This window comes from Setaria viridis, chromosome 2, assembly GCF_005286985.2.
Source record: "Setaria viridis chromosome 2, Setaria_viridis_v4.0, whole genome shotgun sequence".
In the NCBI taxonomy this organism is placed as follows: Eukaryota; Viridiplantae; Streptophyta; class Magnoliopsida; order Poales; family Poaceae; genus Setaria; species Setaria viridis.
The window spans coordinates 25,518,970-25,539,963 of NC_048264.2; the positions used below are offsets into that span (position 1 = coordinate 25,518,970).

At 41.0% G+C, this 20,994-nt stretch overlaps 2 protein-coding genes across 3 annotated transcripts; both read left to right on the top strand.

Annotated features, from left to right (window-relative positions):
- Nucleotides 1–3,763: 3,763 nt before the first annotated feature.
- Nucleotides 3,764–10,390, top strand: LOC117844694 (uncharacterized). 2 transcript variants are annotated; one of them, XM_034725449.2, is made up of 9 exons: nt 3,764–3,990; nt 4,676–4,820; nt 5,809–5,893; nt 5,973–6,041; nt 7,050–7,162; nt 7,716–7,827; nt 7,934–8,077; nt 9,782–9,956; nt 10,053–10,390. In XM_034725449.2, the coding sequence occupies exons 2-9, from the start codon at nt 4,769–4,771 to the stop codon at nt 10,200–10,202; spliced, it is 900 nt and encodes a 299-aa protein (XP_034581340.1). In that variant the 5' UTR covers nt 3,764–3,990; nt 4,676–4,768; the 3' UTR covers nt 10,203–10,390. The 2 variants fall into 2 exon arrangements, with proteins under 2 accessions (XP_034581340.1, XP_034581339.1); XM_034725448.2 differs by having other exon boundaries at nt 3,767–3,990; nt 4,734–4,820.
- Nucleotides 10,391–10,691: 301 nt separating this feature from the next.
- Nucleotides 10,692–19,397, top strand: LOC117844693 (ATP-dependent DNA helicase 2 subunit KU70). The gene is made up of 19 exons (XM_034725447.2): nt 10,692–10,948; nt 11,063–11,140; nt 11,564–11,680; nt 12,526–12,640; nt 13,171–13,276; nt 13,565–13,682; nt 13,802–13,885; nt 13,951–14,009; nt 14,749–14,882; nt 14,972–15,015; nt 15,124–15,200; nt 15,625–15,772; nt 16,434–16,495; nt 17,038–17,098; nt 17,538–17,630; nt 17,706–17,823; nt 18,179–18,281; nt 18,490–18,682; nt 19,086–19,397. Exons 1-19 carry the CDS (start codon nt 10,886–10,888, stop codon nt 19,197–19,199), a joined length of 1,887 nt encoding a protein of 628 aa, XP_034581338.1. The 5' UTR covers nt 10,692–10,885; the 3' UTR covers nt 19,200–19,397.
- Nucleotides 19,398–20,994: the final 1,597 nt, after the last annotated feature.

The window sequence follows — 20,994 nt, forward strand, 5'->3', positions numbered from 1 at the left end:
GTTGGTGGTATGAGCACAAACTTACATATCCCATTCTGTCCATACTAGCTAAGGATATTATATATGTTCCAGTTTTCATTGTTTCTTCGAAGTCTTGCTTTAGTCTAACTGGCAGGGTGATCGAGGAGCGGTGACGGCGGTTGCTGCCTCATACGGTGGAGATGTTGACCTGCATCAACGACTGGGAGTTAGGAGATGCAAGGGCACAACAAAATGGGCCTACAAACTGGACTGCCACATCAGCATCCACATTGGCAGCCATGTCAGCAGACATGTTAGCCTAGTGGTGACATGACCATTCAATCCATGACAGTTATTTTCGTCACTAATTTTGGGCTTGGGTTGGGCTGTGCGGACCTAAGTCTATTTTATGACGGTTTAGAAACATCACGGATTGGGTCGATCTGTGATGATTATGCAGAACCATCACATAGGTTAATCTGTGACGCTCAATACATGACATTATCAAAAATCATCACAGATGTTGTTTTATGACGGTTTTTCGGTGATCTATGATGAAATTTGACCGTCATGATTTACAGGTTTTTTTAGTGTTGCTGCCTCTTTCTTTATGCGAGGCGTCTAAAAAGGCAGAGGGAGAAGAGAGAGTCAGCTAGGGTTCTCAGTGAGGGCGTCACTAGTTTTATTCAAGCTACGGGTGTCGGCGTCCATCGGATTGAGAGGGATGGCTGAGATCACGCAAGGATTAAGCTGGATCTGTAGTTGTTTTTGCCGAAAGTGGGGGTGCGCGGGATTTAAGTGGGCTAGGTTGAATACAGTCCGTGGTTGTTTCAACTCCAATAATTTATTCTTTAACATTTTCGGCTGCACAACTACTAGTATAAGCTGCCCGAATCACATTAAAGTTTTATGTTGATATTTATTTACCGCATTTTTCATGCATTACTTTTTTGAGAAAACAGGAAGGGTTACCCCTACTGATTAGATACATATATTTAAAGGAGAAGGACAAAAAAAACAAGTTTCGAGCAAGAAAAAAGAGATAAAGAAAATTAGCAAAATTATAATAGAGAATAGTGCTTGGACTGTTCCTTTGCTCGTAGAATAACTAGAGCAAATTTCCTTTTGAACCCAAACCAACAAGGAGAAATATTAGGTTGGATGCCATTGAAAATCAAGTCATTCCTTGCCAATATTAAGGTATTTTTATAAATAATTGTTATTACCAATAATGATAAATTACTTTTGGACATTTGATACATTTTAAAAATAATCAGTACATGTCATAAATCTAGTTCTCACCATGTGTTTTGGTCATGCTTATTGGACTAGGGGCATACTAGGATTTTTCTTTTCAATGGATGAGCATATTTTGCTTGTAAAGATATATGATCCTTCTTCCTTCCATTCATGTGGTAGCACCGTAGCAGGCTGCCTGCAGCCTATGAGATGCCATCAATGTATCATGCGTGCAGATCTTGTACACCATGAAATGAAAGGCATGCAGAAGAAGAGCAGGTCGAGGAGAGGGGTGATGCTTAAGGCCGGTACGACTTTGGATGAATATGATCAACGAGTAAGGTTAGTAATTTAGTATATATGTTGAGTCAGGGATGTTGGTACTATTTTTTGTACAAATTAGTAACACTAGCAAATAAATGTCCTAATTAACGTTGCAAACTTGCAAAGGTCTCAGACGAAGGATTAGATGGAAGGAGCATGAATGTGAATCATTCTTTTTATGTGGACTGTATCTTGTAAGGGAGCACAAAATAAAAACAACACAATCGATTTTGAATTGCAAACTCCAAAAGTATAATGTAAATTTAGCTAATCTTCCTTTTAAATAATCATTTCAAGATAACCATATCCGTGTAGTTTGTGTAGACGTACTTAGATAAAACAAAATAATGAAAATTGGAATATTCTCTAACTCACCCTCACACTTTAGAAAGTTGAAAATGGACATTCTCTAGGAAGGACCTCGGTCTGAATCCATTGATTTATACAACAGGTTTTCATAGCGATGGACTTCTTAGCAGGGAGTATTGTGTCGCATCGCACATCGTGCTTTTCATGGTTTCTCTTTGCTTATTTTTACTCGGATGTCATGTTTGCATGGAGAAAACATGGTTGTATAGTACATACAAGTTAAAGGAAAATGGCTGAATGCTATATGAAGGATATCTTCACATTAGGAATGAGAAGTACAAGGCTAGGAAAGAGAGATAAAAAAAGTTACATCACAGTTTGGGGAAGAGGCAAGTAATATTTCAGTGGCACTTTGCTAAAGAAAATTGTGTTTATAGTGTTATCATTCTATCCATTATTTCTCTAAACCCTCTATTTTCTTTTGCTACAACTCTTACAAGATGTTGGGGGAAGTGGCAGGTTGGTACCGGTGGTGCACAAGCACATGCACGTGTTGCAGGTGATAGTGTTTCTAGGGACAAAAGAAAAGGGTCTAAAGATTAAAGGTCAAAATTAACGTTCAATGAAGCTCTTTGTGCTCCAATGTCTGAATCTTAGCGAGCACCATTGGGTGCAGAAGTTATGAAATCCTTGCTGAATGGTCCCTCTTTCTTGGCTTGATATTCTTGAGATTAATCAAGAAACACCAAACAGCCCTGAAAATAGGATATGCATTTTGTGCTACGATAAGACCATGTACATTTTTTTAATAAACAACTCAAAACACTCGTCATAACCAGCAAACTATACGGCTTTTAGAAACCCGTATCTTTAGAAACCGATATCTTATGTGATTTTCGGTGTTTGAGATTGGCCATCGGATGCTTATCCTTCTCACTTCTTAGCCCTAGCCTGCATCCCGTGAGTCGTGAGTTTGTGACCCGCCGCGGCCCCCGACCTGGATGTGCGCTACACGCCGCACCGGCTACAGCGCCGCCGCCCCCGCGCCGGACATGCGGACACAGATCGGGTGCGATGGTAACTGCCACTGCAAGATAAGAAGTGGCCACATCTGAGCCATCGAATGGACAAGCAACGACTAGGATCGGAGTCCTTGTTTCTTCTCTTCTCCTATCCTTTCTCTGCTTCACCCGGACGCCGCAAGGATGCCACGCCGTCACCTACTCGCCTTCGTGAGAGTCAACGCTCCTCCAATGCCTCTTCCTGCCGCTCGGTGGAGGCACCACTGCTCCTCTTGCGCCGGAGCAGCCGTCCTCATCCCACCTCCTGGAGGCGCAACGCCGGCGCCAAGCCAGGCGCACATATCCAAAAAGGCCAATGCTGCGCCATGGACGATGCCCGGCAGCAGCTCGAGGAATTGCCGACAGGGTCTGTGCGTGGTCCATCCGACGTGCCAGCGTGTTAGTTAACTAATTTCTGCAGAGCTGAATTACAGTCGTAAATGAGCAAATCCGATCGATGTGTTGCTTAAGCTTTGTGTCTCATCGCAAGCTGCTAGCACGTCAAGCTGCACAATCTGTGTCAAGCTGGAGCGCGCCTGTTGCCGCAGCGCCGGTTGCGCAGAGCCGGCAATTGACAGAGGGACATGCAGGGCCAAGAGCCACAAGGTCGTCGGCCCGTCGCCGCGGGTCTCCTCACCATGCTCGATCGGTGGCGTTCACGGTTCAATTCGTCGCCGTTGTGCAAGTCCTGTAGCGGTGGCGAGACGTGCGTGCACCTGTGCCTCTGGCGAGGTGTGCATCGTGCCCATCCGGCATCCTAAATTAAGGCATGTCTGAGGTCCTGGGCAAGGAAGACATCAGGGAGGAGGTGCAGCACCTGGACAGGAGAGAGGGAGGCGTGGGGAGTGGGAGTAGAGGAAGGAGAAGGGAGCTTGATTTGTTTTGCACGTTGGATGATCTTTAGATGGCTGAGATCTTGCAACTGCTTAAGTTGCAGTAGCTAGTATAACTGCACTGGATCCAGGGACCCCGCGCCCGTGGCCTCGCCGTCGCCTTCTCAGGTCAACGCCGGACCGCGAGGCTTCCCCAGACCGACGGCGACGCTCCCCTCCCCAAGCTCACCCGGGCGCCTGCCGTTCTCTTACAGGCCGGCGAGGTAAGACCCAGCCGTCTCTTGCTCCACAGCTCTCTCTTCTCTCCTCCGACGGTTCGTGCTCGTCCAATTCTGGTGGGTGGTGGTAGACGGCCGGCGACGAGGCGGGTCCTCCTCCTCATTCCTCTCTCGGATTGAGGCATGGTGGTGGCTGGGTTAGGGTTTCCGGTTCGGGGTCGTCGGGGGAGGGCTCCATGGCGGGGTCGAGGCGGCTGGAGTGGTAAACCTAAATTGTACATTGAATTGGCATGACCAAACTGGAGTGGTAAACCTAAATTGACAAATTGGAGAGCTAATAACACGCATATGCTGATTCTGTCACAGATCACACTGGGAAATATGTTTTAAGTTGGTTTTGGTGTAAATAATTCTGAAAACACTAATGGATAGATCAACATAAGAAATTGTATCAATCAACGAGGCTTTTTATAGGGTATCTCAGGTACCCAAATTTGATATATAGGGATGGTAAATTAGCTCTAAAAAATTAATTAACCATTACCAGCCCCAGTTGCAGTTACAGTTTGTTGAGGCTCTTGTTTTGTAGACAATAATTGTTTAATCCTAGAAGCTAGTATTACAAGGAAAAAGCAAAATGAAACACATTTGTCTTAACTGAGAGTTATTTTCTCATGGGAGATAGATCTGTTTACAGTTCTTTGAACAGTCAAATCCAAATTTCCTTCAGATTTTGAACACTTCAGCTGATTGTTGGAGGGGCCACGGCCCCCTCTGGCTTGTGCTAGGCTCTGCTACTGGATAGCAATTTCTGAATCAATCAATGGAGCGTGTGAGAAGGGCTGTGCATGCCGGTTCTTGGTACACAAACAATGGTACTTACCTTCCAGACCCCACAATAACAATTTTGCAATTCTTTTAATCTTTTATCTTGTTGCATTTTAGATGCTGCTTGTTTTGCTTGTTTGATCTTATTCAACACTTAATTTACATAATTGATGTAGTTTCGACACTGGTCATTATTGAAGAAAACCGTAACCGTTTAGTTATCTGACAGTTTATTTGCTTGGAGTGGAATAATGTGATACTCTCTCTGGTTGAATTACTTGTTGTTTTAGCCTCTTTTACATTCTTTAAAATACCTGTTCTACAACTTCTAGGAACGCGTGGCCCATTTTTTTGCCAGTCTTACCTTCCTTGATTGCATCATTGTGAACTTCTTTCCCCATGCATGCATGCTTTAGAGAACATTAATTGAGGGTAGGATGGTGATTTTATCTACCTCTTCAGCTCTTGCATCCAAGTCTAAAACAACAAGTAATGTGACTAGGATGAACTACATCTTTTTTGTTTTGCATTCACCAACTTTAGCATTGCCCCAAAAGTTGTCTCAAGATGACATTCATATTTTTGCATTTGCCACCTTTGAAATTTTCTTCCCGCAATTTTTTATAGAATGTCCGTTCTATAAATAGTTGTTCTTGGCCATATAGGTATAACTAGTGCTGAAGCCACATAATTAGCCTAATTGTTCTGCATTATCAGTTTATCACTACATGGTGGGTGACACATTGAGTACCAGGCCACTGGTTTTATAAACTTCCAGGACATCAATGATTGATGCATGCAGGACATTGTATTTTGCTGTTCATTAATCATATTTATAACAAAATGAAATTAATCACTGTAGCATTTGCGTCCTGTATTCTTTTCAATGCAGCGAACAAATGCAGAGGCTACTTGTTGATTAACTTTTAGGGATGTGAACAATGCTTACTATTTCTCCTTTTGATTAAATCTTTGGTTTTGCTATTTTGGTTGCCCTATCCTAAAATCTAAGCACTGCTTGATGTTCACAATTAGCCAGGAAGCTGGAAGAGGAACTCGATGGTTGGCTGGGGGCAGCTGGTCTAACCAAGTCTCCTGATGTTAGGGCTGTAATTGCACCGTAAGTTGGTGTTTATTGTAGGATGTTAGATTTATGCTGATTACTGTTCTGTTGTAACATTCTTTACTTACCACTACAGCCATGCTGGTTATTCATACTCGGGGCGCTGTGCAGCTTATGCCTTTGGCAACATCGATCCGACTAACATGTGAGTTATCTAACACATTACCATAGTTTTCTTCTAATATCTCCAGTTCTAAAAACAAATCAATGCTCTTGTTGATTCAATCAGTGCTCAGTGTCATGGATGTTTTCATATCTATGTAAAAGCTAGTCTTGTCAACACAATAGTGGTCCTTCATTTAGGTGAAAACAAATGTCATAAAATGCAAACAATATAATGGATTCCATTTTTATCCTCTTAAGTTGCTGCTGCACTGTCCACTGACCACTAGTGCATTTGGTCCTCTCTCTGGGACACTAACCCCTTTAGAGAGTAAAATTACTATTTTCATTACCTGTACCAGAATGTACCACTTGCGTCACTTGGATGATGTTAACAGCAGTTAGTTTATTGCAAACATTCTTCTGTATCATTGCCACACATGTTTTCAAGTCAATGCAAAACATTAAGTTTTTTACATTGTTAAATTTCAAATACAATGTATTATAACCTGCTTGGTTCGATTCCAAATATTGCCAAGCCAAAATCACGGCCAACCAAAATCATGACTTGCCAAAATCAGGGAAGGCCAGACTTAGGGCATGAAAATTTGGTATTCACTTGGTTTGGTGACAAAATATGGCTACCAATGCCTTTTCTTCTTGCGAGCTTCAAGAAGTTTCTAGTTGCTAGCCATGATTTTGGCTACAAATATTGGTATGCCAATCTTTTGGTTGTAAACCAATTGGTAGCTAAAATTCTTAGGCTTGCCCTCATTTTGGCTTGGCAAATATTGGGAGCCAACCAAGCAGGCTTTTACTTTGTATATTGTAATTGGTAAAGGCTAGAAGTGAAGTGATATTCGCACATTATTTCACTGTTGTTTCCATAAATGTACTTCATCTACCCCTCAAAAAAAATGTGCTTCATTCTACACTCTGACATCATTCTAGGAACTTTCAAAACATGTGCATGATTGGTTATTGTAATTATTTCTGTACATATGCTTCCTAACCATATAGTATCTTTTTTTCTTCTCTGCATGTGTTTCAGTTCTCGGGTGTTTCTTCTTGGCCCTTCCCATCACTACTACACTCCAAAATGTGCTCTAACCAGGGCTACTGTCTATTCCACCCCAATTGGGGATTTGCCAGTAGACCAGGAAGGTGGATGACTCAATCTGGATGCTTGACATTTTTCAGCCAAGTTCTGTATTACATGCTGTACATATTATACATAATCAATCAACTAGTTTTCATTAAGAATAATATGTTTTGCTAATGGTATCGTGTGTATGGTGTTGCCTGCATATTCCCTTTGTACTATTATTGATGCCTGCTCCCTGGTTCTAATATAGGATGCAATGTGATCAGTATTACAGGGATTGTAAAACTACATTCCACATAATCCTGGGGTTCATCACTGTTATAACTAGATATAGACATCAACATGCATAATGAGACATCTCTAGATATTTCTCTGATATGGCCAGTAGGTGTTGCTTGAGCTTGTGATGACCTTGAATAGATTATTTAGCCCACCGTGTCGATTCATTCTAATTATGCATGATGAGTTTGTCCTTTCAATGAGGCCAATCCACTTCTTTGTGAACATTTTAGTACATTATTATACTAATTTTCCAGATACTGAGGAACCGCTGCACAAAAAAGTTTAAATTTAATGTATTCTATCTTAATCTACTGGTTTCCACCTTTGCAGTCATTGAGGAACTCAGCGCTACTGGAAAATTTGAATTTATGGATCTTAGTGTAGATGAAGCTGAACATAGCATGGAAATGCATTTGCCCTACCTTTCTAAAGTCTTTCAAGGGTAAATACTTTGTTAATATGTCTGACCCATTTAGTAGTTTCTTTGGAGCCAAATTCTCATGTCTATACATACTTACATTTTCTCTCTTTCTATGTTGATTTGACAGACATACTGTAAAAGTTGTCCCTATCCTTGTTGGCGCACTTAGCTCCCAAAGTGAAGCCATGTTTGGACAGCTGCTCTCTAAATATGTTGATGATCCAAATAACTTTTTTTCTGTGTCGTCAGACTTCTGCCATTGGGGGTCCCGGTAAGTGATTAGCGTTTATGTGTCTGCTTACTCATGTTTCATGCTCGTATTATCATGGGGAAAGATTATGAATTCTGGACATCCTGAGTGCATTTCATGCATGTCTATGGCGTACGGCATGTCGGACCTACTGGTTGACCTCACTTGCCCTCTGCACCACTTAATTGCCATCAGAAACAGCCACTTCATATCAGATGAGGCGGGAGAGAGAGCAGTTGCCATTGTCGTTCTTGAGCCACTGTTTTCAGTAGTCCAATACTCATGTTGTTGCAGCCTGTAGCTTACAATAATTTGTTGTAAAAATCTCAGGGCAACAAGGATAACTAGGGTAATTTCACTATGGAAATAGAAAATTGAGAGGACTGATAAAGGGCCAAGGGAGTATAGATAGGATGGGGAAGGAAACCTTGCAATTTTCTTTCTTGTTTTTTCCTCTTGCAAGCTTCCCCTATTTAAGCTCAAAAGGGTATGACTCTTGTACCACGCCAAGCCCATTACAACACAACCCCAAGCATTCCCATTTTACTTCCTCACACTTGTTTCTTGTTGCACAGCACTCTCTGCTTCACCTGGTGTGACAGCACCGTCCCCTTGAGATGCAGCTTGTCCTCAGTCGCTGCTATGGTTTTTAAAGCGTTAAGGCGAGGTGAGGTGAGCCACCACCGCCTTATCGCCTAGGCGGGCTAAGGCGGGATAAGGTGGGCTAAGGCGACACCTTAGGCGAGGCGAGCCACCACCGCCTTGTCGACTAGGCAACGCCTTAAGGATGCCTTAGAAACACTGGTTGCTGCTACAAATTTTTTTGGGCAGTGCACAATAATGCCCTATTCCCAAATAGCCATGAGAACTCTACCTCAGCCGGATCTGTAGTGAAAAAATTACCTCTCTTACCAAACAATGGTTCAGTATAACCATTTAGCTTGTCCATAGGTTTGGGGATGGTACGCTGAACTAAGCTGTAATTTAGTGTCCAGACCAGCTAGTGTTTTGTCTTGATCTTAGACCAAGGCTCATTTACTTATATATTAACATTATTGTTAGGTTAGATTATGGTGATTACATGTTCTGGTTTGTATTAGTGCTATTAAAGCGTTAAAGAAAGGCAAGGCACTAAAAATAAACTTGGCTAGAATTTACCTGTGTTCACTAAGTTGGTGGACAGAGAAAAGAAAACAATTGGTGCTTCTTATAGTCCCAGGAGCATATTGGTGGATAAGTGCATAATGATCTTTTAGTCCCAGGAGCCTGAACTGTAGTGCTAGAATGATGTCAGAATGTAGAAATAGTCCTGCAATAACTCCAACAGAGAGTGCCCCTTGTACTGAAATTGGTCTTCTGTTGGTGAGACTTGAGAGCCTCAAGAACAGCTCTTTTATTTGCTCTTCTTTTAGAACCAATGCAAAATGCCGTGGTACAAGATCATTGCCCATGAAGCCATCTGTCCTTCCAGAACCCCATCTCCAATTTCAGGAAAAAAGAAACCTGCTAAAAGAAAGCCTGACCACATTCATGTACCTAGGTAGGGAAAATGGACCATGGTCGATTGGGCTCAGTTTTTTGGGGTCATAGTCAACGCGTTCTTAGGGCCCAGTCATAAGATCTTGTTATTACCTCTTTAAGCATATGAAGATTTCTTTGTTGTTGATTTTTTTTCTTCATCTAGTAAACAGAAATAAAATTTTGTTGATCCCTTTCTCGCATCAGGTTCAATTATACATACTATGAGAAGAAACATGGTGCCATTCATAAATCTATTGAGGCCTTGGACCGTATGGGCATGGAGATCATAGAGACTGGTGATCCTGTTGCATTCAAACAATACCTGCAGGAGTATGAGAACACCATATGTGGACGCCACCCCATCAGTGTCTTCCTTCATGTATGTAAACCGACTTTCTTGGCTATGGTAGTTAATGCTTATTGCTTATCCTTTATTTTACCATGTTCTCATCCAGTGTGCATCAATTTTTTTCAGATGTTGAAACATTGCTCAACAAAGATTAAGATTGGCTTTGTTCGCTATGAGCAGTCAAGCCAGTGCAAGAACATGAGGGACAGCAGTGTGAGCTATGCATCAGCAGCAGCGAAGGTTGACCCATCAGGGGAAGAAGAGAACAAAGATTGAGCGAGCTATGGATTGTCTGATGTAGTTGCGAAACCTTGGCGCAACATGTGTGATTGGTTTGCGCTGGTCCTGTCAAATTTGTTAGCATTGGCACGATGCCAGTTTGTAATAACAGGGCCTGGTTAAGTGCCGAATGTATCTCCGGAAACGCCGGGAGACTAGGCAATCAATGAAACTTTGTTTGGGGATGTGTTTCTGTGTGTCTGCAGTCTACCTGTTGAGCCGCGTGAGGTGATGCCTGTCTTTGAATCAGGTAACTTTTACGCGCAAATGTGGTTCTCTGCTCACTGATGCAGCATCACCAATTGAGCTTTAGTTTGTCCGGATCATGTACAGTGAAACTAGCTGATGGGGTGTTGGTTAGTACCTGCTTAGCCGTTTGGATCAGCCAGCAAATGAAAATGGAACTGATATTTTCCATAAGGAAAAAACTAGCGGAAGTTGATTAGAAGGCCTCGCTGCAGCCCCGAGAATGGCCCATGGGCCCATTAAATTGGTGTGCCGTTGCCTCTTGCACGTTGTGGGCCCATCACGTTGTGCTGCTGCACCCGCCGTCTCGCCCCCTGCGTCCCTAGTGTTCTCCCTTTCGCAGTCCCTCCCCTAAACCCTAGCGAGTTTCTAGAATCTTCCAGAACCTCTCGCCGCCCCCCAAAGTCCCTACCCCTCGCTCAGCAGCCGGCGCCATGGACCTGGACCCCGAGGGCATCTTCCGCGACGACAGCGACGAGGACGATGACAACGTGCAGGTTCGCCGCCCCTGTGTTATTTTTCCGTCCACATTTTTTTTAATCTTTGGCTTAACACGCCTGCTGTGACGCCGTTTGATTTGTGGATACTCGATTGCTTGCTCGGGGAAACAGGAGAGGGAGGCAAACAAAGAGATGGTTGTCTACCTCGTTGATGCATCACCCAAAATGTTCACCCCCGCGACTACCCAGGTGAGGCACTGGTTGCTTGCCACCTAATTTGACAAGCTCGATGCATTTTCTTGCTGTGCGTGGCTGTTTCGAAATTGAGGTCTAGGTTTTTTTTGGCAAGCACTACATCAAAATTTGGAGTCTGTTTGTTCTGGTGAGTCTTGCCAGTAGTTTGTATCTGTTACAGTTAACTTCTGTTTTGGGGGTGTAAAGACTAAAGACCACGGGCGGGGAGTAGGTAGCTAATGTCATTATCTTTTAGAGTGCTTTCTCATGGATTAAGCTAGTTTTAGTCATGATTTGGGGGATGCTATGGTAAAAGTATGAGTTTGGCTGTTTTTCTTGTATTTAGTAATCCATACATTGTGTGGTTATGTTTTGACATAACATTCTTTTATGGTTTTACTTCATAATGTAGCATTCTTTTGTTATGATTTCTTCCAGGCAGATGAAAAGCAGGAGACACATTTTCATACCATAGTTAACTGCATTACGCAGTCTCTGAAGACACAAATCATTGGAAGATCCTATGATGAAGTTGCAATATGTTTCTTTAACACTGTATGTGCTTGCTCAACTCCGAAAGCTTTGTTTTATTGCTTTCTATGGTTGTGTTTCTAGGGATTTAATTTGTTAGATAATGTATTTTTCTATCTAAACTGTAGCATTTTATCATAATTCACAAACATTTATGAGGAGAAAGGGAGGACTTTCAGTTTCAGCTTAGTAGCCAATTCTTCTATGTGCATTATGTCATAATTCTATTTGGCCTGTTGCCAGCTTTACTCAGTATGCTACCCCTGGCCACAAATAAAATAAGTGATATTTTGGACACCAACACAATACCCAAAAGGTCCAGAACACAAAGTTGACTAGTGGTTTCTACTGTAACTTATTACGAACCTAGTAAATATGATATTATGATAGTATATTTTGAACAAATCTACACATGGTTATGGATATCCAATTTAAATGTTAATAGCCAGACTGCATGCATCACAGTGACCCCCCAGTGGTACTCGTTTTTTAAGGCATGGTTACTAAACCTGTTGAATAAGAAGTGAACTTGAAGACTACAGTGATACAATTAACTTGCAGTTGCATTCAGTATATAATGAAAGAATCAGAGTCGGGATTTGTGAATGATAGGTTCTGTAAGCTAGACACCGTGCTCCATTTCAATTGTTTTCTGAAAGGTGAATACTTATCTGGCTTTGCATGAGTTGAGTATTCACAATTATATTAGATTATTAGTCATTTCTTGACAAATCTGCAACACTCCGTGCTTGTTTTCCTTGTACTATTTATTAACTGTGTATGATAGCATTATAAAGTAGAACCAATGCACTGATACTGCAAAGTATGCTGCCTTGTGGCTTGATCTAGTTTACTCACAACTCTTGCAGAAAGAGAAGAAGAATTTGCAGGATTTGGCAGGTGTTTATGTTTACAATGTTGGAGACAGAGATCCACTTGATAGGCCCACTGCAAAACTGATTAAAGATTTTTCTTGCATAGAAGGTGACACCACTATATGAATTGTTACTTGGTCAGGCATGGTCAAAGTTGGAGAGAAATGCATGCTAAGCTTCTTTTATACACTAAATGTTATGTGGACATGTGGTTCATAATAAGTTTTGCTCTGTTTGGGTCTTCCTATTTTCCCTACATATCTAATATTGTCTCCACCCACTTTCTCAACCAGAGAAGGTAGTTTCCTTCTATGGTTTACCTTTATGTCCTAACTTGTGTAGCAAACTATATGTGCCTAAATCAGGCTAGAAGGTGTGATAAAAAAGAAATCTAAAATCTGACATCAGGTTGGTTTTGTGTTCTTAAAAATTAAGTCTAATGTGATGGCTTAGCAGTACTCCCTGACTATATTATCATAATCATCAGGTTTCTAGTTAATTTTGTTTTGACCTCACGAACAAATTTGATGGGTGTATCATAAGATGATAAGAAGTATACGAGATACTTGGTGTATTAAATAAAAGTCAGCAAAATTCTGTTTTATTTCTGGTTCTAAAGCTTGTTTCAACTTATGGCAGATTCTTTCATGAGCAACATTGGAAGTCGATATGGAATAACTGCTGGATCTCGGGAGAACACCCTTTATAATGCTCTTTGGGTTGCACAAGCACTGCTGCGCAAAGGGTATGTCCACTTCCCTCCTTTTGCTTTTATGCAGTGTCATAATTTAATAAATCTTGTGGGCTATTAACATGTTCTGTAGGATTTATACCTCTACCTTTCCTGGAGCTGGAGTAATATGCGCACTGTGCAAACTAATCTAGGTTGCAGCAGTTTATGCTGAATGTTGATGTAGATATTTGTGTAACAAAGAATGTAACATGCCATGAGTGCTATGACATCCTTTTAACGCACTTCTTGATACCCGTCTGGACTTCAGTGAATCCACATTCCTCTTTTGAAAATTTCCAGATCTGTGAAGACTGTCAGTAAACGAATGCTTATATTCACCAATGAAGATGATCCTTTTAGTGCTATTACAGGAGCTGTGAAGACTGATATGATTAGGACAACAATACAACGTGCAAAGGTATGTCTATATCGCAGATATGTATTGTTTCATACTACACGGCACCCACATATCCAAAATGAAATTTTATCTTCATTTTTTATCCTCTATTTACCATATCAGTACTTGCTTTCCTACAGGATGCACAAGATCTTGGCCTATCTATTGAGCTACTTCCACTGAGCCGGCCTGATGAGGAATTCAACGTGTCCCTTTTTTATGCAGTAAGATTCCATTATTCTTTTCCTTTCCTCTCAGTGTTAATTGCTAAGTAGATCTGATTTCCCAGGATTTGATTGGTCTGGATGGAGCTGAGATAACGGAGTATCTGCCATCTGCTGGTGAAAAGTACTGTTCTTGAAGCATAAATGTTACTTGTTTGATTTTTTTTAATTAGGTCATACATACTTGATTTGCATTTTATTCTTATCATCTCCTTGCACAACCTTTCAGTCTTGAGTTGTGGATGGAGATAGCTTGTTCTACACAATCACATTTGACTAGCATTTGTTTCTGTGTGGACTTGTCCTTTTCTTTTTTTTAACAGGTCGCAAGAGCTTTGCCAATTCGTTTGAATTAATGGACATAATTTTACATTACAACACCCTTTCATGTGTACACACTGAGAGAATAAAGGGGGAAAAAGCCATATGCACCACGCCTTCATAGAAAAGTATACATTTATATTTCTAGACTTTCCCGTCATAGAAAAATGAAGTTTGTCATGTTGGGAACTTTTGTTCTGAGTTCTCCATGTGTTGTTTTGAGAATTGAGAGTATATCGTACTAAGGTGAATAAGAATTATGAGCTGCATTTGAGCACATAAATGTTTTCATAAATTTTTGTGGGATTCTTGCATGAACTACCAATAATAGAACTCGAATTACTTGCATCTGCTTGGTGCATCTATGAAAAATGATTATATGTACTGTAGTGGTTTTGGAGACTTAAGTTATGTTGATGAAGTATTTATTCTTTGTTATGCTACTGGCCTGTTGATCTCTAATATCATTTGGGAAGATTGTGCTTCCTCTGAATGAACATAATTTCTTACTTTCACATAATTTTTTATTGTTGTCTTTGAAGGTTGGAGGATATGACTGATCAACTGAGAAAAAGAATGATGAAAAAGCGCAGAGTAAAAACTCTTTCATTTGCAATTACAAATGATGTATGTATAGAAGTGAATACATATGCGCTGACCCGTCCTACTACTCCAGGCATGCTCTAACTTTGGTCTATTCTGTGCTTCTTTACATAATGTCATTACGAGTATATCTAAGTATATGCTCGTTACTTATTTTTGTAGGGACAATTACATGGCTTGATTCAGTCAGTAACATTCCACTAAAGGTGAGCCTACATAATGTCATTACTTAGCTTTGGTGAAATTTCATCCCCTGCAATCTCTTTATGCCTGCTTTTATAATTCTTAAACATATAACGACAATCCTTATACAGACTGAAAGGTCTTTCATATGCAATGATACTGGGGCTCTACTTCAGGATCCACAGATGCGTTTCCAGATGTACAATGAGTAAGAAACACACTGTCACTGTCATGTATTTGTTTGATTTTTCATTTTGGGTGGTGTTTCCCTGTTGAATTGTATTATCTGCCTGCTGGCTTCAACATAATAAAGGAAGCTCGACTGCATGCTTGTACAAATTGATTTTCGTTTCAAACTCCTTCAGAAACTTTCATTATGAACCATTTGAGAAAAGCCTTGGGAGTTGGCATGTGAACCAGCCTCAGGATGGAAGAAATGGATTCCTGTTGAGTATGGCGTGTTTGCAGACATAGATGATACTCAAATCATCTCCAAAACTCAACCCGCACCCTCATATATTGAAAACTGTGCACTGTAACACCATTGATTTGTGCTATGCATACCAAGCAAGACATTCTTGGGTCTCATTGTTGTGTATTTGTGATCTTAAGTACTTACCCTATTCATGCAGCACGGTCGTCAAATTTTCCGTCCGAGAACTCTCTGAGGTTAAAAGGGTTTCAAGTCATCATCTTCGCCTTATAGGATTCAAGCCATTGGATTGCTTGAAGGATTATCATAACTTGCGACCATCAACATTTATTTATCCCAGTGATGAGGTAGTAACACTACCTTTTATGCTTCCGGAATTGCACCATTACCTAGTCAGAGTCTGAACTGGCAGTACTGCAGCTATATCCTTAATGCTGAGAATGTCTGTCATTCTCCATGCCGTCTTCTCTAGCTTGAGGCAGATAATATAATAGCTGAAAACTTCAAATGTTTTTGAATGACAATATTTGCATCTTGATTAGATAAGAAGTCTCAACTTGACACAGTGCTTTAGATGCATGCTTCCTTCAACCATGGTTTGACACTTTGTATCATGTAAGTTACTAATTTAAACCAAATTAAACCTTTGGTCATATCTCGATACTCTTTTTTAGAACCCTACTGGCTGTAGATTAATTTAGTAAATGCATGGCATATGTACAAAGGTTACAGGAATAAAATTACAATAATGTAGAATATCTACAAGACCTGACTACAGGAGCTGATAATACTACAGAACTAAAGGCTATACATCAACCAAAGTTTTTTGATTTTAACCAGTTCTCTAAATGCAGTAAAAACGAAGTGATGTTTTCATAGGATTGTTATGCGATAGGTATTTATTTCTGTCTTTTCCCCGCTCTTGCTCAGAGCTTCTAAATGTATTAATATTTTATTCTAGGATGCATTTGCCAGATACTCAGACTTACCCCATATGTTCTGATGCAGCATATATTTGGAAGCACACGCGTTTTTGTTGCTTTACATAGCTCAATGTTGCGCCTTGGAAGGTTAGTTGCCATCACCTATATTTTCCTTCAACCTTTTGTGACCACTATATAAAGAAAATACAATGCAAGAAAATATTGACAGTTACAATGTAGCTATAGCTACCTTAAATCATCACAGTTCATTGTGAATTGTTTTTTAGCTCTCATGTAACATTTTGGCCATAGCTTGCAATTATGTAATATATATGCACAGTAAAACATAGTCACCAGCTATGGTCGGCACTGTGTCTTGCAATAGCATGCCAATTCAACTCTTGAGTCTCAGGAGATAAGTGGTTCAGCATGTTCAATTTCCATGCCTTGCCTTGCTTAGCCCAACCTTTGCTACTAAGCAAGGAAATCCTTGCTAGTGGAGGCCCTCTTAAAGATGAGTAACCTTTTTGTGGGCAAGCTAAGGCAAGGGAGCCTTCACTTCTTGCACAACAGCAAATGTGCTGAGGTGTCCTAACAGAAGAAAGTTGCTTATTTTACCAATGTAAATTTCAGGTTTTGCATGTCTACACGACCATGTTTAACAACTTAAAATATATGTATGCTTTCAGGTTTGCGCTTGCATTTTATGGGAATCCAACTCGACCACAACTTGTGGCCCTTGTTGCTCAAGTGAGGGACACTTTCTTTCCATGTTTACATTTACTGCACAAACAGTAGCTGCTACACAGTATTAGTTCGTCCACCATGATAATGTTACATCAATATTATTGAGTACTGCACGTCATGCCAATTGCACTAACAAAATTCGCTCATCAGTTCTGTCAATTTGAATTGAATCATTGATTGCATCTTTGCTTGAGCTTATAGCATGGCACGATGTATGTCTGGAAGATGGGTAGTAACCAGGCAAAATGACCTTGCTCTAATTTTTCATTCTACTAATTACCTGAATGTATATTTGTAGGTCAGATTAATAAACCCAAAAAGTGGGGTTCTGCAAAACATCATTATACAAATCTATTTTTATAAGATGACATGAATTGTTTGTATGTGATTTGCTAACATAGACCTGCTTTCCAAATGAACTCGGGGGGTAAAAAAAATACAGGAAGAAGTTACTTCCTCTGCTGGTCAAGTTGAGCCACCTGGCATGCACATGATCTATCTTCCATACTCCGACGATATAAGATATCCTGAAGAGGTAAGGACTGGCATTTTTTTACACTTTACCGTCCGCCATAAGATAAGCATCTTACATTCTTACCTTGATTCGCAGGTTCATGTGACTTCTGATGAAGCACCACGTGCAACGGATGAACAAATCAAGAAAGCATCAAGTCTATTGAAACGCATTGATCTGAAGAATTTTTCTGTATGCCAATTTGCTAACCCAGGTAAGTAGCTATGAAGTCATAATTGACGATACTAACGTTAAGCTGTATTTTTGGCCTCCAAGGTGCGCTGCCCCTGTGCTGCACTGTGGACTGTCCCAATATTTTTTTTTGAAATGTATTACATTTACAAGATGTCTCTCTAATGTAGAGTTGTCTGCCAATGCGAAGCACAGATTTTATTCTAGTTTACATAAATGCTCCATGGCCAAATGCTGCTTATTGTACATGCCCTATAGCCTTTTGGGCTAACATGTCACGGAGCATCAAGATGTTATTATAACATGTTCATTAACTTGCACCATCACTGACTTCCTAAATTATCTGACGTGACTTCTGTTTCTTTGATGTCAATCAGCTTTGCAAAGACACTATGGGATTTTGGAGGCCTTAGCTTTAGGTGAAGATGAGATGCCAGATATAAAGGATGAGACCCTGCCTGATGAAGAAGGCTTGGCTAGGTACTTGTTTTCTTGGCATTTGTGCATGCTAAACATGACACGGAAAGATAAAATAGAAATGGCATATTTCATGCTTAAATAAGCTAATGATATGCCTGTATCCCCTACAAAAGCAATATGCAGTAGTCACATGTTACCCTGTCTGTGCGTTGTGTGGGATGTAGTTGAACTTGAAGCTCAATATGTTCGTTTGCCATTCTTATCTCAGGCCAGGAGTTGTTAAAGCTATTGATGAATTTAAGGCTTCAGTCTATGGTGAAAATTATGACCAAGAGGAGGCTGAAGCAGCAGCAGCAAAAGCTTCCCGTGGTGACGCTTCGAAGAAGCGGAAGGCAATCACTGATGCAGCCTCGCTGAAAAGTGCAGCTTATGATTGGGCGGAATTGGCAGATAATGGAAAGGTAAGTAGTCACGTCGTCTTCCGAAGATTATATATACCCACATGCTAAAGTTTATTTGGCAGGTTCTCGTTCTCCTATGAGTTATGACAGTCTATATGCAAACAGAATTCAACATATAACATGTCAGTGTGATATGCCAATGCATTTAGAGACCACCTGTTTTCTGCAAATGCCAATAAGAAATGGCATGCTCAACAAAATTCAACTATTTATGTACCTAAAATGAAGCCTCTGTACATCCTAAGCTAACATGACAGCAAGGAGCTATACTGCAGCTGCACTCATAGATCACTCCTCGTTTGGCTACGATAGATTTTCTTGCTCTACCTGCTGGGTTTCGAAGCAGCACCATTCATGTGAAACTCTACAAATTCTAAAAAAAATATGTCTTTGTCATTTGCAGTTGAAGGACATGACAGTCGTGGAGTTGAAATCGTACCTAACCGCGCATGACCTCCCCATCTCTGGTAAGAAAGAGGCACTTATCAGCAGGATCTTGACTCATCTGGGCAAGTGAAGCCACTTACGTGAACTTGGTTTTCCCAAAAGCCAACTGTCCTGGACTGCTGTCTCATGGGTAGCTTGAAAGCTTGTGTACGATCTCCCTGTGCGTGCTACGTGCCAATTTTGTATAGCGATGTTGCCAAAACCAGTTGCCAGTTGAACTTTGTTTGCTAGTTTATCTAGAGGTCGTGTGGTTTTGCCCTTTGCAACATGCATCATCGTATTCTGCTAGAATGGTTGGGAGACCCACTAGATAAAACACAACTGATTGCATTGAATTAAAAAAAACTAAAAAGAGAGGGGGGGGGGGGGGGGTGGGGGGATCACCAGGTATATATGCGCACTATTACAATTTGCTAAAGTGCTTTAGAATTTACAAAAAAAATTACATCGGTCTTCATTAATATTTGTTTATTACTCCTTCCGTCCTAAATTTACTATTTGTCAAATTTATCTATGTGCATTGCAGAAGCTTCGTACCTTGAAAAAAATCTAAAATAAATACAGCCTGTTCGCTTCAGCTTATTCAGCCGGCTTATCAGCCATCAAACAGTATTTTCCTCTCACAATAAATCAGCCGTTTCAGCTTTTCAGCCGGCTTATAAGCTGAAGCGAACAGACCCATAGTAATTTGGGATGAGGGAGTACAAAGATCATGCCCACTATATTCGCGTCGCAAGACTATAAAGAGATCTTTACTAATATTTGACAGATATGGATAATATGAAAGTGAAAGCCTTAATTACTGGGCATAGGATTTGAAAAACATGGCGGTTCTGTATTTACCAAAGTGATTTTATTCTTTGGTTTGGTCAAGTATAATTGACTACGGAATTAGATATGTTCAATGCACGTGCAGAGAATTCAACGACGTATCACGTTTAGGGTGCGTTTGGGACTGCTCCGCTCCAAGTTTTGCAGTTCCATTTCAAATTCATCTTGCCAAACATCTTCAGCTCCACTAGTACCAACTCCAGAAAAAAGAGCTCCACCAGTACCAACTCCAGAAAAAAGAGCTCCACTAGTACCAACTCCAGAAAAAAGGTGGATCTAGGGGTCAACTTCAAATTTTTTCTGGAGCATCTCAAAGGGTGCTCCGAAAATACTAGTTTCGAACCTTCTCTTGGAGTTGGGTGAAAATTACCTACCAATACCATTGGTTACACATACCGTTTCATGGAGGAAAAAAAGATCGAGGCTTTCCTCCCCCGCGCGTCTATTTCTCTTTTGCTGCGGCCACCGCTAGAGTTACTAATTAACAGCATAGCAAAGATCTAATTAATCTCCTTAGGGTTGCCTAGGCCCTCCCAGAAGTGAGTCTTAAAGAGGTAGAAGCAGCTCACACGGCGGAAAATGATGACCTCGTTCCACCACTGCCAAGTGTGACCGTGAAGGCGGTCAACATCTTTGGAGGATGGAAGAACGGTGAAGACAAGGGGGAGGTGTCGTCATACGCCATCCTAAAGTTGTGGTGGTCAAGCGTAGCGCCGATGTAGACCGACGCGGTGTACCAAGGATCGTACCGGTGCTGGTCTCTGACATAAGCCGCTGCCACTCGGTCGACCTTACCCTCCTGGAGATCAAGATGTTGCAGCACCGGCAAGGAGAGGGTGGTGTCCAGCACCGGCACATAGAAATTAGTTTGATTAAAGAGGGGGCAAGGTCGAATGCACATACAAATCGATACAGAGACTAGGGAGAGAGCCCTGTACTTGAGCCAAGAGGAGATGCGACAGGGTTTTCTGGCGCTTGAGGCCGGCTGAAGAAGAAGAAGTGAAGGCGTGTCGCATTTATAACTGTGGCGGAAC